The 14037-nt window shown below is 41.8% G+C and overlaps 2 protein-coding genes across 2 annotated transcripts; one reads left to right on the top strand and one right to left on the bottom strand.

Annotated features, from left to right (window-relative positions):
* The first annotated feature begins 313 nt into the window (after nucleotides 1-313).
* trmt6 (tRNA methyltransferase 6 non-catalytic subunit) lies at nucleotides 314-8757 on the top strand. The gene is made up of 12 exons (XM_082504366.1): nucleotides 314-666; nucleotides 886-1016; nucleotides 1209-1318; nucleotides 2769-2860; nucleotides 2959-3042; nucleotides 3132-3256; nucleotides 3375-3545; nucleotides 3804-3970; nucleotides 5154-5239; nucleotides 5936-6038; nucleotides 6269-6355; nucleotides 8164-8757. Exons 1-12 carry the CDS (start codon nucleotides 548-550, stop codon nucleotides 8323-8325), a joined length of 1437 nt encoding a protein of 478 aa, XP_082360492.1. The 5' UTR covers nucleotides 314-547; the 3' UTR covers nucleotides 8326-8757.
* A 45-nt stretch (nucleotides 8758-8802) lies between these two features.
* chgb (chromogranin B) lies at nucleotides 8803-12975 on the bottom strand. The gene is made up of 7 exons (XM_082504365.1): nucleotides 12742-12975; nucleotides 12503-12549; nucleotides 12326-12416; nucleotides 10708-12010; nucleotides 10410-10509; nucleotides 10110-10220; nucleotides 8803-9180 (listed from the first exon to the last, which is right to left on the bottom strand). Exons 1-7 carry the CDS (start codon nucleotides 12785-12787, stop codon nucleotides 9100-9102), a joined length of 1779 nt encoding a protein of 592 aa, XP_082360491.1. The 5' UTR covers nucleotides 12788-12975; the 3' UTR covers nucleotides 8803-9099.
* Between the last annotated feature and the right edge of the window lie 1062 nt (nucleotides 12976-14037).

Below are 14037 nucleotides of genomic sequence, written 5' to 3'. Positions count from 1 at the left end.
GATTGTCACAGATAATAAAAAGCATAGATATGACGAGAAGAAGACCTTATTTGCTATAAGTATCATAAAATTCGTCCATGTTGCACATAATGTTCTCTAAAGATTAACACGTTATATATACAGAATATAATTTTGCATTATTGTGTTCCAATGCTTCTTTAAGTCCCGCTATGAAGCCGTTTTCTCGGGAAAGATCACCTTTTCCCCTCCCCGTACCCATGATATCGATTATTCTGAACTCTAAAGTTAAACTTAGCGCACTTCTATTCACTCTATACCCTCCTATTGGCTAGCGAGCTCGTCGATGTCTAACCAGCCAATCACAGGCAAGTAAGTCGAAGCATGGCACCAGCAGCACTCTGCTTTCGTTTAGCCGTCCTGAGAAGCTAGAGAAGTGAAAGCTAACACGTGGAAATATTAATTTGGGATATTTTGCTATTTATGCAGGGTAGTGTAGTGCCTTTTTGAACTGTGCCTTGACAGCGAAGACCCCGAATCATTAGCTGAGAAAAACATTTATCGTTCAGCTGAGCTAGTTAGCTCGTTTATGAGCTTCGTTATGGCGGACAACGGAGACGATGATAATCAGTACAGAATTAAAGAGGGTGACTACGTTGTGTTGAAACGAGGGGAAATCTTCAAAGCTGTGCAGATTCAGCCGAGGAAGTAAGTTGACAGCTTTAAAGGAAAATAGAAGCATTTTAACCACCTTAAATACTTCACTGAATTTGTGCTGATCATAATATTTTTACGAGAAGCACAGACTGAGGATTAGCTCACATAAGATGCTTTTGTGTTCATTTGTTATTTTCAGATCAAAGCATGTGTGCAGTGAGATGTATTATGCAGATTATACTAACAAACTGCTCTTTCTGTCTCTCTTAGAAAGGTGATTTTTGAGAAGCAGTGGATCTTCCTCGATAATGCAGTGGGACAGCTGTACAGCACCACATTTGAAATTTTGTCTGGAGGAAATCTAAAGCCACATGAGCTCAAGGACACTGCAAGCCCCCTTGGTGTGTAACCTGCTGTTAAATCTTAAGTCTTTTTCATATTTTCAGATATACAACTGACTCTTTTATGCTACCAGTTGCATTTGGACTTGTGACGACCACCTTCTATACCCAAATAAATATGTCATAGACTTTCTACCGCCTATAACCTTTTACTTACAGTAGTGTCTTTGTGTGCTTGTTTGTGCCTCCCAGATGCAGTGGAGGCAGGTACAGACAACAGAAACATTGTTGACGATGGCAAATCACAGAAGCTGACCAGGGATGACATTGAGGCTCTTAAAGAGAAAGGTCTGAAGGGTCAGGTACATGTGAAACTTTACAATTTCACATTTAAATGTGTCAGAGTACTGCCTATAGTTGTTATCTTACAGAGTGATGGTAAAAAAATACTTTTTTTTCATTGCAAATTGGATGGAAAACCAATGTTGACCAGTATCTCTAATTGATGACTTTAATTGAATATATGAAAAATACAGAAGGTAACTCGGTTAATACTGATAATAGTACTTTTGCACCAACAAGGGGATGCCTTAAGAGCTAGGCAGACCTGAAAAACTATCTAAAGCCAATGAACATTATGTGAAAGTCATGTCATAAAGAAATGGGAACAAATCCTGTAAAGTCATGACACGGGACCTGAGAGATTCATTTGGCCATTCAGCTGATCCTTTCACTGTTTACTGAAGCCTCATCAGAAATGATCTCAGTGGAACAGCAGCTATTTTTACAGAAGGAAATACTTCCTTAACGAAATCTCACAAGTCCACTTCTAATTTGTGAATGCCAAATTACAGAAGAACTGCACTGAGAATCCATGGCGATAAGTCTCATGGAACGATGAATCCTGATAGTCCTAAATAAGAACAGAATAGATCAGGTGAGTGGTACAGCACGGGGTGTTTATGGCCATCTGTAAAACACAGTGGAGGCTCTGTCATGGTTTGGGACTGCATTTCAGCCAGTAGTGTTGAGGATCTTGGCAAAACTGATGGAATTAGGAACACAGAAAATTACTATCAGATATTGATCCACCATCTATTACCACCTGGAAAACATCTGATTTGCAGCAGCTTCATTTTGATAAGGATCCCAAACATAGTGCCAGTGAAGTAACCTGGATAGAAATGCAAAGAATGGAAGACTATCAGTCATGGCCTGCACCTCAACTTTGTTGGTGTGGGATCATCATGACAGACAAGGGGACAAAGGGCAGTCAAGGTCCAAAGAAAAGCTTTGAATGTCCTTCAAGAAGCCTGGAGAACTGTTCCTGAAGACTACTTAAAGGCATTGCAAGAAAGCTGCCTAAGAGAGTTGAGGCTGGTCATTAGAATTGTCGATTTCTGATTTATATATATATAGTATTTTCATGTATGCTTGAAGATTTTTCAATAAAGTGCTGCACCTTTTCCCCCATTTTCCTAGCACAATGTAAAGAAATAGGGGGTGGCATAAGACTTTAGCACAGTACACATCTAAATGAGTTACTGCTTTAGAGACTTGTGTAAACAAGCAGTTAAACATATGACATATTTATTTAAAATAGATTTTAGTGGTTGCACATCTTAAATGGGAACCAACAGGCTTGGCGTTGAGTCCCGCATACATGATAGCAAAGTTGTAGGAAAATAAAGAGACAGAACACATTGTGTTTTTGTCTTTTCGTGGGAACATTGTGTTTTTAGGATTTAATTAAATTGCTGTATTCCAACATAAAGTGAGACGAGCGACTGTATGTGTGTTTGGTCATCACAGGACATCATTAAGAAGCTCGTAGATAACCACGCCACTTTCGGAGATAAGACTGAGTATTCCCAGGATAAATACATCAAGAAGAAGAAGAAAAAGTGAGTCACTTATGATGATACAGCCACAGCCTGTTCTGGACTGTTATTTAACGAGCTGTGTTTTAATTAGTGTTATCGGTTGTTCCCGTGTTTTGCAGGTATGAAAATACGGTGATGATTCTAAAACCGTCCTGTCGCATCCTGGCTATGATGTACCACGGCCGCGAACCAGGGAAGATCTGGTGAGTCAGCACATGAATTATGAGTAAGTGTGTTTTCTTTAAATAGCTGTAAGATGTCTACATGAAACAAATATTTCCATGTGCCGCAGCCACCTGCGGTATGACACACTTGCCCAGATGCTAACTCTGGCGAACATCCACGCTGGCAGTAAGGTGTTGGTGTTTGAGACTTGTGCTGGGCTTGTACTGGGATCCATCATGGAAAGAATGGGAGGCAAGTTTCTTCTTCTCTGTGTAGTTATTAAGGTTTTTTTCTTGTTTGTTTTGTTCTTCTTGCACACATCTTTTCCTTGATCTTTTGAATAAATACTCTTTGCTTCCTCCTCATCCAGGCTACGGATCAGTGATCCAAATGTACCCAGGGGGTGGGCCAGTGCGGGCGGGAGTGGAGAATTTTGGCTTTCCTGCGCATTTTCACGACACGCTGCATGAGTTTCCCATCTGCCACGTCAACGCTCTCTTGGCAGGAACTCTGGACACCAGTGCCAAAGACCCCACTGCTGGTAAAACTCGCCTTTTTTTTTTTTTTTAACAGTCTTTTCAAGATAGTTACACCCCTTTAGTTTCAGATGTAGAAGTATAGCTTCTCTCTTCCGTTTGATCTTCATTTGTTCACGTGAGCATACAGAAAACGTTTAATTCAGTAGTTCAGAAAGTAAAACAATAACCTAAATCTAACTTGACCCGTAAAGTATGATTCAAGAGACTGAATCATACTTTATGGTGTTCAATGTTACGCTGACAAAGATTTATCATTTCAGAGAATACTCATGAAAAGCAGTTGAACTTGGCTGCAGAGAAGAAGCAAAACCAGCCTGAGGCAGAAGAGCAAGGCACTCCAGAGGAGGAGAGCATGGTGACCAACACTGGTGATGACGCTGGTCAGGACGTGGAGAAAACGGAGAAGGATAAACTCAAAGAAGCCAAGGTGTGTCCAGCGTTCATGCATTTTCCTTTTTCCCCCTCAATCCTCTTAGTTTTGTTGTCATCAGGAACAGGAGCTAGCCTGCTAGTCTCACTTCATAAAAGGAAGCAAACACAGATGCACCATTTAGAGTAAATACTCCCAATTCTTTATGCTGCTATGAAGTTGCTACTCTGACTTCATAGAAGTTGCACAGACAGTCAAATGTGGCTTCCATGTTTTCATGGCAAAGAAGATATGTATGGGTGTGCAGATTTAGCAGTAGTTATCATTAAGCTAGTGAGGTACTCGACATCTAAAGATGATTCATGTCCTAAAAAACAAAAATATACCAGCCTCCTGTCACTTTGGACTCAAAAAAGGAACATGAGTAAATAAGTGCCGGTAAGGTTTTTGAAGGTTGGTGAAGTTAAGTTAGATGACAGTTAGAGTTTCCATCCACAGCACAATATTATGGCACTGCATGCTTGGTTGCGTAAGTTGCATAATAAAAATTCTGTTGGCTGGACAGTATTCCTCTTTGGTGCAGTTAATCAGTACAGATGTGGACACTGTAATCATGCTCGTGTGCAGACTAAAGCAATCATACGGAGACCCTTTGGAGGAGGTGGTCTCAGTTCCAAACTAATTCCAGAGCAGTTTCTTTATGGTGACAACGTGATCCGACCCAACTCGCAAGGGCACACTGCAAGATTGAGTCGTTTCTGTAGCCATGTATGGATTGCATTCTCGGCTGTACTATTAATACATAACATAGATGTGTATTAATACATAAAAGTATGAGGGATGAATTTTCCATGTTATTGTCTCGTTCTCATGTGGTTTGTGGTGGCACCTTTGGTTCACTTGGAGGATTAGCTGAGTGAAAAGAAACTAAAACACACAAAAAAAACTACATGTCTAAATACTCATCTACTAATTCAGACCATAACCAAAAAACAATGGATGTAAAAACACATGAAGTCTTAAAACTATTTAAAAAAACAAACGAACAAGGATGACAGTAGCATTTGTTGACAGGGCCAAAGTTAAAAGGCAGCATAAATAGTATTATTGGACGGGTAATATATCATCACTAAACAACTGGATACAGTCATCAATGATGCTGACACATCATTGATGACTCTCAACAGTACACATACTATCATATGGTTTCCTGACCTCAGGGTTTGTTTGTTTTCTACAGGCTCAGGTGAAAAAGCTGAGACTAGAGGAGAAGCAGAGGAAGCTGGCAGCTACCGCCGCCCTGCTGAAAGGAAGGAATGCCGACGGGTTGGTGTCTGATTTTATTCCTACATCGACATTTCTGTCTCTCATCCCGCTCTTTCTAACATCCACCTCTCTTCGCTCCGGCTCTGCCTTTTTAAAAATTACTCCATATTCAACCAGGTCATTTAAAAAAAAAAGAAAAGAAAAAAAAAAAGAAGCAATTACAGTAGATCACAGGGATGAGAAATTTATGAATGATTATAGTGTCATTAACTATCTCCATAAAAGTCATTAGAAATTATTTGTTTCTTCTGAGCACACACATATTGACTATTGTACATTGCCCTTTATGGGGTAAGTAAATTGATTGCTCAGCAGCTTCCTCTCATATAAAGTGAAGAACGCCTTATAGTTGTTTTGTGACTGATGGATAAATTGTTATCAAGGTGACATCTGAGACTGGAATACAAGTGTTGAGCTTGTTTCCCTATTGATTCCCCTCTAAATCACTGCTGCTTTATGATAATCACATTGTCCTAAATCACCCTTTTTGACTCGCTGTCTCGTTCAGCTTTCTGAAATATAGTACGAATGTCTACTACAGGAAGGTACTAAATCCTTGAGTCTTGCGTTAATGTCTTGCATGCAGCATTAGTTACTGAATTGCTGTATTGCCTACCTACGCATTTCCTGTACAGCTGACAGTGTATTTCATACTAGGCTTGTTTGCCTAATCATCTCTCTCTTCTTCACCTGCAGGCTGGTTATATCGAGCCGGTTTCACCCCTGTCCCGTCCTTTTGGGCCTGCTCAAATTCCTCTCACCCTCCAGGCCTTTTGTAGTTTATTCCCAGTATATAGAGGTAAGATCTTCCATGTCCCGTACGGAACAAAGCTAATAAGTGAGATCTCTCATTAGTTGCCACTGTAGTCAGGCTTGTATTGGTTAGACATCCAATGGGGGGGGCTGCCATACCACATGAATGCAATGGGCATTATCACCGCCAAGAGGTTGCTTGAACTTATTAACTTCCTTCATGCCCATGTTGCTAGAAAGAGCAATCTGTCATATTTTCTATGTTGATTTCCGCAGCCTCTCATAGAGTGCTTCAAGAAACTCAAGGAATGTGGCGGCACAGTCAACCTCAGACTCACAGACACCTGGCTGAGACATTACCAGGTAAATATTTGGACTCTGCACTGTGTGTGCTTTCTGTTTTTTTGCATTTGAAGCTATTCTATAATCAAAGTATAATGAAGGTGGCTCATAGTCAACAAGCAACCGGGAATAATTACTCAAATCAGCACAGCTAACTGCTTTATCACTGTTTAGGTTAACTAGACAATTACCTCTTTTCCATTAGCATCGGCTCTGCTCAACTCAACTCAACTGCTACTTTTTTTTGTTATTATTTTGATTTTTGTGAAGGAATTGCTCTCATGACTAATTAAGTGCTGCCGCTGACTGGATAGTCTGTGGCATACAGAGTTGACATTACACTTTCCCATTGACTCATACCGCTTGGACCCCCAACTGAGCAGGTACTAAAAAAGTAGATGGTAACAATAAAAACCGAGTTTAAAGAAGATTTGGGAGTGTGTCTGTGGGAACTGCTGCCCTCTCATCCAGAAGATTTGTGAGCTCAGATATTGATGTTCAACGTGAGGGCCTGACCCATAGTTTTCATACTAGATCACGTTAAAGGTGTTTAGTGAGCTTGAGTTCAGGCTTCTACGCAGGCCATTGAAGTTTTCCACACTAATCTCATCCAGCCGTACCTTTATGGACTTTGCTTTCTGCACTGGGGCACAATCATGCTGCAACAGAAAAGGGTCGTTCCAGCTTTTCCTTTACTGGAACAAAGAGGGGCAGGCCAATCCAGGAAAACAACCCCATGGCATTATTATTATTCTACCACACTTTACAAATTTAACAAAACAGACAGGCAGGGAGCCCAAACCCACCCATCAGACCACCAGATAGCAAAGTGTGATTTGTCACTGTACAGAACACTGCTCCAGAGTCCAGTGTTGGCACCTTTATACCTCTCCGCTGGTATTGTGCTTGGTGATGTGAAGCTCATTTGCTCGGTTATGGAAATCCATGCCCTGGAGCTCCCAGCACACAGTTTTGTGCTGATGTTTATGTCAGAGGAGGTTTGGAACTCCAGGCTTTTTTAACACTGTCTGCCTAAGCAGTCTGTAATGTTACATGGACTTCCACTTTGTGGCTGAATTGCTTTGGTTTGTAAATATTTTCACACTTACAGCCGAACAAGAAATAAATTTCCCAAACTTTTTGCTGCGATAACATCCTGTTACAGTGTCGTGCTCAAATTGATGATAGCAGCGATGTATAAACGTTGAGACCTTTTGAAACACTGTGTAGATGGACCCGATCTTTCACAAATGTCTGTAAATGCAGACTGCATGGCTAGGTGCTTGATTTTTATACACATGTGGACATGGGACACCTTTATTCAAAGATGAAGAGGTGTGGCCCAATATATTTGCCCAAATTAATAATTGTGGATTATTATCTTTCGATTCATTGGTTGTTGTCCCACCAGGATCTATTGCTTAACCATAAGTATTCACAATGTGTAATGACACAATCCAGAAAAGAATCTAATTCTCCGCTTAGAAACTGCAAGCATTGAATTAATTAGAACACGGGGATGTTGCTGATTATCCCTTTTATTTCTAAACACTTTACTTTGGACTAACTTATAAAATCCTTCTACATTTGGGAGCATCACTACATTACATTAATTGCCACTGCTCTTGATAAATTATTAGACTCCCTACTTTTGTTTTTCTTTATTTTGCATTCCTTTTCATTCCTATTGCTTCTTACAGAATTGGATACTAAGCAGCAGCAACTAGATAAATGCATGTTTGCAGACTCTCAGGACCAAAGTGTTATTCACCCTCTAACCATTCTTGCAGAGTTAATGTCTCCTGACTGAGACTCTGTTTGGTCCCTAGGTGTTGCCTGACAGGACACATCCTCTGCTACTAATGAGCGGGGGCGGGGGCTACCTCCTCTCAGGGACGACCGTTGCCACGGACCACTCGAAACCTGCAGGCTCTAAGCAAGCTGAAGAACCAGCGCCAAAGAGACAGAAACTGGAAGACACGGAGGGATAAACAAATACAGAAGCATCAAATCTTTTTAAGGGCACATTCCCAGAGGCCTGTAGGGATTTTTTTTCCTCCTGTGCTGTTGAACTGATTTGACACCATCAGTAGTAAGGGGAGACCGAGTGTCTGGTTTGTATTCATCAGAACACTTTTTCCTGCCGGGTGTGCTCACATCAGTGGAGATGAGGAGTAAATTGTTAGCCAGTTTATAGTTTGTGTGTCGAGAGTAACAGCTTTGGTTGTTTTTGTCCTGAGACAAGTAAAAGTTTTTTTGTTTTTTTTTTTATGCTTTCCAGATTCTACGTTATAACGTGCTTTTATTTTATTTTGTTATTCTTGCAGAAATTGCCATTTGTTTTATGAAACAGTTGCTGATGCAGCTTTACTGCGGGCTACATTTCTACCTGCACATTAAAAAGCAGTACTAAAAGAACCAAATGTGTGACCACGTTTTTTCTTCAATAAATAAAGGAGAGATGTTGGTTTGGTCCCAGAATAACTGTTTATTGAGTGCAGTCAGAACAAACTCTGCAGAACACATTTAAGTAATTATGATCTCATATATGTATATATTGTTTTTACATTTCTCTGAATATAAACATCCAAGCCATTCCCATGCTGTTTGATTTGATAACATCAAAATATCACAAAAACGAAAACTCAGCTAAAATGCTTTGGCAAGGCTCCAGGGTTGTTGTTTTTTTTCTTCATTTTAACACTGCAAGCACACTAAACTGGGAGACATACAGTAAAATTGCAACTTTTTTTTTTGTTTTTCAGTTATGCAGTGTTTTCATGCAACTTGGCTGCAATTTTCTGCAACTCCATATCCATCGCTGCCAGGTTCTGTAGCTCTTTCTCCTGAAAAACACAGATTAACACATTACCAACATTTCCTGCTGGAACAGCATCACATTTGGAATAGAAATCAGGACTGAATGATCATACATTTCCTTCTATTTCCCCCGCCACCCTGTGCCTGCTTCAAATAAAATATTGTAATTGGTCATTTAGGTTAACTAGTCCCTCGTCATGCTTGTAGTTGCATTGCTGAAGAACTAATAAATCATTATGCCATCGCCTCCCTAATTTGTTTTTCTGCTTCAAAGACAGGGAGGTCTCTGTAGGCTCTAGTTCTTTTTTTTTTAATGGGTATATTATTACTTTGTTTGCTCTGAGAAGCTGCAGTCATGTGGTTCTTACTGTGATTACTGCAGCACTCATAAAACGCTGGTGCAGGGAGAGCAAAAAAAAAGAAAGAAGCGCTGTGAGGAAGTCAGCACGCAGATTCAAAGCAAGCCAGACGAGTCGCTGCTCATGAATGCACTGGTTAGATTCTCCTTTATGTTTTGAGGACATGCTCACAAGGGGCGGTTCTTGATGTGCATTTGCACAGATGCGTTGAGCTTTTTGAAGGATAAATCCCAGGATCACGGTGCAGGCTAGAGATGTCCCTAATGAGACGAGCTGCTTTTTCTCCTCGTGAAGCGGTGCGGTGGAGGTGTGTGATGCGCTCCGTGGTTTTACTAGGTCAGCTAAATGTGGTGCAAATAGTTTACAGAAACAGCTGCAGAGTGCAGTGTGGTTTTTTTTATCAGTTTGCGTTTTTTGGATGAACTGACTTTTTGTAATATTAAATTACCTGTTTGTTGTCTGAACCCTTCTGATCATCAGTATAAGTGACAGACGTGATTCCAAGAATAATTTTCAGTCTTCATCAGTGGCATAAAACACTTTTTTTGCACTTGTGAATGCAGCCTTTTATAGTTGTTGTTTTTTTTTTTTTGTACCTCCTGTGGTGTAAGTGCTCTCTGCTGTGAGCTCCTCATTGCCTCCTCTTGAGGAGAGTGGTTAGCCAGCTGGTTTATCTTATAGCTCAGCAACTTGGTCAGTTCATCCATCTGAACAGACAAAAAGGGGAAAAAAACACATTATGTGTCTACAAAAATATACAGTGACTTCAGACTGGGTGAAGTAACATTCTGTTGAAAAATGTCAAAACTAAGCGCTCTTTGATGTAGCACACAGAGCAGTCATATGCATTTGATTATCTTCAGTCAAACGCTGTATTGTCACAACCTCATGCTTACCTTGTTTGAGGTTGCAGTGTGTTCTTCTGAATCCCTTTTAAACCAGGCTGGGTGGTAGAAGCCTCGGTAAATCCAGGGATTGCGCTTCTCAGCAAGATATCTGAAAAATGGTTAGATTTTTACCAACTTCTTCTTATTTATTCGTTTTTTATGGCAGCACATGTTTCATTTGTGAGATTTGGCTTTTATTCTCTGTTCTTACAGTAATCTGCAGTATTTTGTGCTCCAGATTGCAGGCAATGAACCTGCGACACTTAACAGTAGAAGTCGTTTGATGTGAAAAAAATATTTGAAGTACCTCAAAGCTGCGTCTCTGTCCTTTGCCGCCTCCGCGTCTTCTTCTGTGAGCTCCTCATCTCGTTTGTGTTTCTTTTGGTGGTACCTGCCGGGTCTCCAGTTTCTCTTCTCTTTTCCAGTATCAAAATCCCAGTATTCTTGGCTGCGTTCTTCATCCGGTTCATCCCTAGCTTCATCTGACAGCTCTTCATCCCGTTTGTGTCTCCTCTGGTGGTACCTGCCGGGCCTCCAGTTCCTCCTCTCTCTTCCAGTGTCAAAATCCCAGTCTTCTTGGCTGCGTTCATCATCCGGTTCGTCCCTAGTTTCATCTGACAGCTCCTCATCTCGTTTGTGTCTCCTCTGGTGGTACCTGCCAGGCCTCCAGTTCCTCCTCTCTCTTCCAGTGTCAAAATCCCAGTCTTCTTGGCTGCGTTCATCATCCGGTTCGTCCCTAGCTTCATCTGACAGCTCCTCATCTCGTTTGTGTCTCCTCTGGTGGTACCTGCCAGGCCGCCATTCTCTCTTCTCCCTTCCAGTGTCAAAATCCCAGTCTTCCTGACTGCGTTCTTCTTCTGGCTCCTCTTTGGCTTCTTCTGACAGCTCTTCATCTCGTTTGTGTCTCCTCTGGTGGTACCTGCCAGGTCTCCAGTTCCTCTTATCTCTTCCGGCATCAAAATCCCAGTACTCCTGGCTACGTTCTCCATCTTCCTCGCCCTCTGATGGCTCATTGCTGCGTTTGTGGGGTGTTTTCTTGTGATGATAGCGATGTGTAGGTTTCCAAATGCGTTTGTATCTCTCCTCCTCATTCTCATCCCCGTGCCTTTTGTCTGCTTCCCAGCGCTCTTGGCTACGGTCCTCATCTACCTCGTTTTCTCCTAGAGGTTCCTCATCTCGTTTGTGTTTTCTTTGGTGGTATCTTCCAGGCCTCCAGTTCCTCTTCTCTCTGTCTTCATCTTCCTCTTCCTCATCGTCTGACCTCTTTTCATCTACTCCCCAACTCTCTTGGCTGCGCTCGCCATCCTCTTCTTCCTCTCCTCGTTTGTGCCTTCTTTGGTGGAATCTTCCAGGCCTCCAGCTGCTCCTCTTCTCCCGTTCTTCTTCCACATCGTTCTCATGTCTCTTGTCCTTCTCATCACCCAGACTCCAGGATTCTTGGCTGCGCTCATCTTCTGGGTTTTCTCTTTTTTCTTCCACAGACTTCAGGAGTTCCTCGATGTCTTTCACATCTGCTGCCTTTGCCACTGGCTCTGCGTGAACTTTGACTATCTCTTCATGAGTTACTGAGCCATCCCCACTCTTCTTGTCCAACGGGGCATGTATAATACCTGTGACAGAGCAAAAGAAATATTATAAACAATCCACAAAGAGCTACACAGGTGCAAGTTATGATGGATTTGTAGAGGAATTTTAACCTTTAGATCAAAAGAATAATGATCTGAGGAAATCAGCACTACTTTTTTTTAGAGAAGTCATGTGAAAACTATGATCATTTTTAATGTAATGCTGCCTGATTTTATACCTGCTCAAAGCTTTGAGCTTCTCACTTGCGCTCTGAGTGCTGTTTTACCCGTCTGAAGGTTAAAAAAATAAATAATAATAACAATCCTGGAATTATCCAACCGATCATTTGTGCCACAGACCTGCTTGGATGATGTCTTTGCATTGCTGATCGACCTGAGAGTCCGGTTTGGAGAGAGCTTTGGACAGAACTTCAACCAAACAGCGTGTTACCTGGAAAAATCAAATGAGCTAAATAACAATATAGATCTTTGCACAGAAAATGCTTTGATTAAAAAGCAACGAATCGAAAAACATACCACATCCTCTCTCTGCTCTTCTTTACCAACTGGAAGCGCAAGATTTCCTGCATTGGAATAATTAAAAAAAATGTATCTGTGTTAAACATATAGGTTGATAAGCGAATAGTTTGCTTGTAGCGAATCTGAGGAATCGATGGCGTCTCTGTCCATGGTCCTGAAGAAACTTATTGCACAGCACTCAACAAAAAAGGGGTGAAAAAACAGAATAAAAAGAAAGGCATAACTCTTTCACCTACCTGTCAACAGAGCCGTAACCGCCAGCACGACTGGAACAAGTCTCATCGTGACGAGCTGACGGGTAAATCCGGGAAAACGTGACAAAGCTGGAGCTCTCGTCCCTCCGCGGCGGCAGGAGAGAGCTGCGCTGACTGTGCGCCTGCTGCTCTGAGTGTTGCAGCAGAGGAGCGCCTTAAATAAAGAGAGGAGTGGGCTGGAGGGGCGTGGGAGGAACAACCTTAGGCTCAGTTAATGTCATGACTCATTAGACCTGCAAAGAGAGCGACTTGATGGGAATTTCGACATTTTGTGGGAAGCCAAATTGTAATCCGGTTATTGTCGCGGTGCGTTCAGGTGACACGTTAGGTTAAAGAGGCGCTGGCATTAAGAGTTCATGCGGCGTGTTTGTCCTGCTGGTACGGCGGGTGGACACGACACGACCCCGAAGATGTTATGCAACGTGATACCTTACAAGACTACTTTGAAAGTGTCGTTTTCGATGTTCCCAGAGAAGTTTCTGTTTGCTGCTGGTGCTTGTGTCCTCCTTAGAAAAATAGTTATGTTTATTTCAGGTTATGCCTGGTGGCTAATTCCCTTAAAATATCAGTTGTCTCTGCGGTTTCCGGTTGTAGTTATATAATTCCTCCCTTATATTTGCCCAAACGGCTTGGGTGTGCGCGCTAAAGAAAGTCAGAACTGTACCCAAATTTCCCCAGTGATTCATCCACCTTTGAGCGAGCACCATCCACTTTCCCTTGGGAGCCAGTGGGCTTCAGCACTAGCAGAGGAAAACTAATGGAGATCTGCATCATTAGTTGTTGTGGTTAATCCTGCCTGGTGCGCATATAAGAAGAAATCAAAAGAAAAAAAGACTGTGTAGAGGTGTTTTTATTGTTACTGATATTGTTATTGTTGCCTTTTTTCATTGTGCAGTGATCTTTCTGGTGCAGTGTGGGCCTGATCAGGTGTGTAATCCCGCTGTCATAGAGAAACACGAACATTTACCCACTGCAATGTACAAAGTACAATTGTGGGTGTGTGTAAGTGTAGAGATTTTCTTTCCATTCCCAACTTTGTGGGAAACTAGGCTGTGCATAAACAGTGCCAGGATCTGTGAGTGCTGCTGTCTTTATGACAAACACTGGATTGGAATGAGCTGACACATGCAGCGACAGAGCTCAGACGTAGTAAGCTGGCCTCAGCATGGCTAAGGACATTAAAACTGACAAGTCCTGGCATCTTCTTTTTGGCACTTTGCATCATTTTCACTTCCCTGTACAGCAGTTTGTTCTCTCTTTGTCTACAGTGCAATCAGA

This window comes from Aulonocara stuartgranti (assembly GCF_965226115.1).
Source record: "Aulonocara stuartgranti genome assembly, chromosome: 15".
In the NCBI taxonomy this organism is placed as follows: domain Eukaryota; kingdom Metazoa; phylum Chordata; class Actinopteri; order Cichliformes; family Cichlidae; genus Aulonocara; species Aulonocara stuartgranti.
The sequence above is the reverse complement of the archived record's forward strand: the minus strand, read 5'-3'. Positions and strand labels throughout refer to the sequence as shown.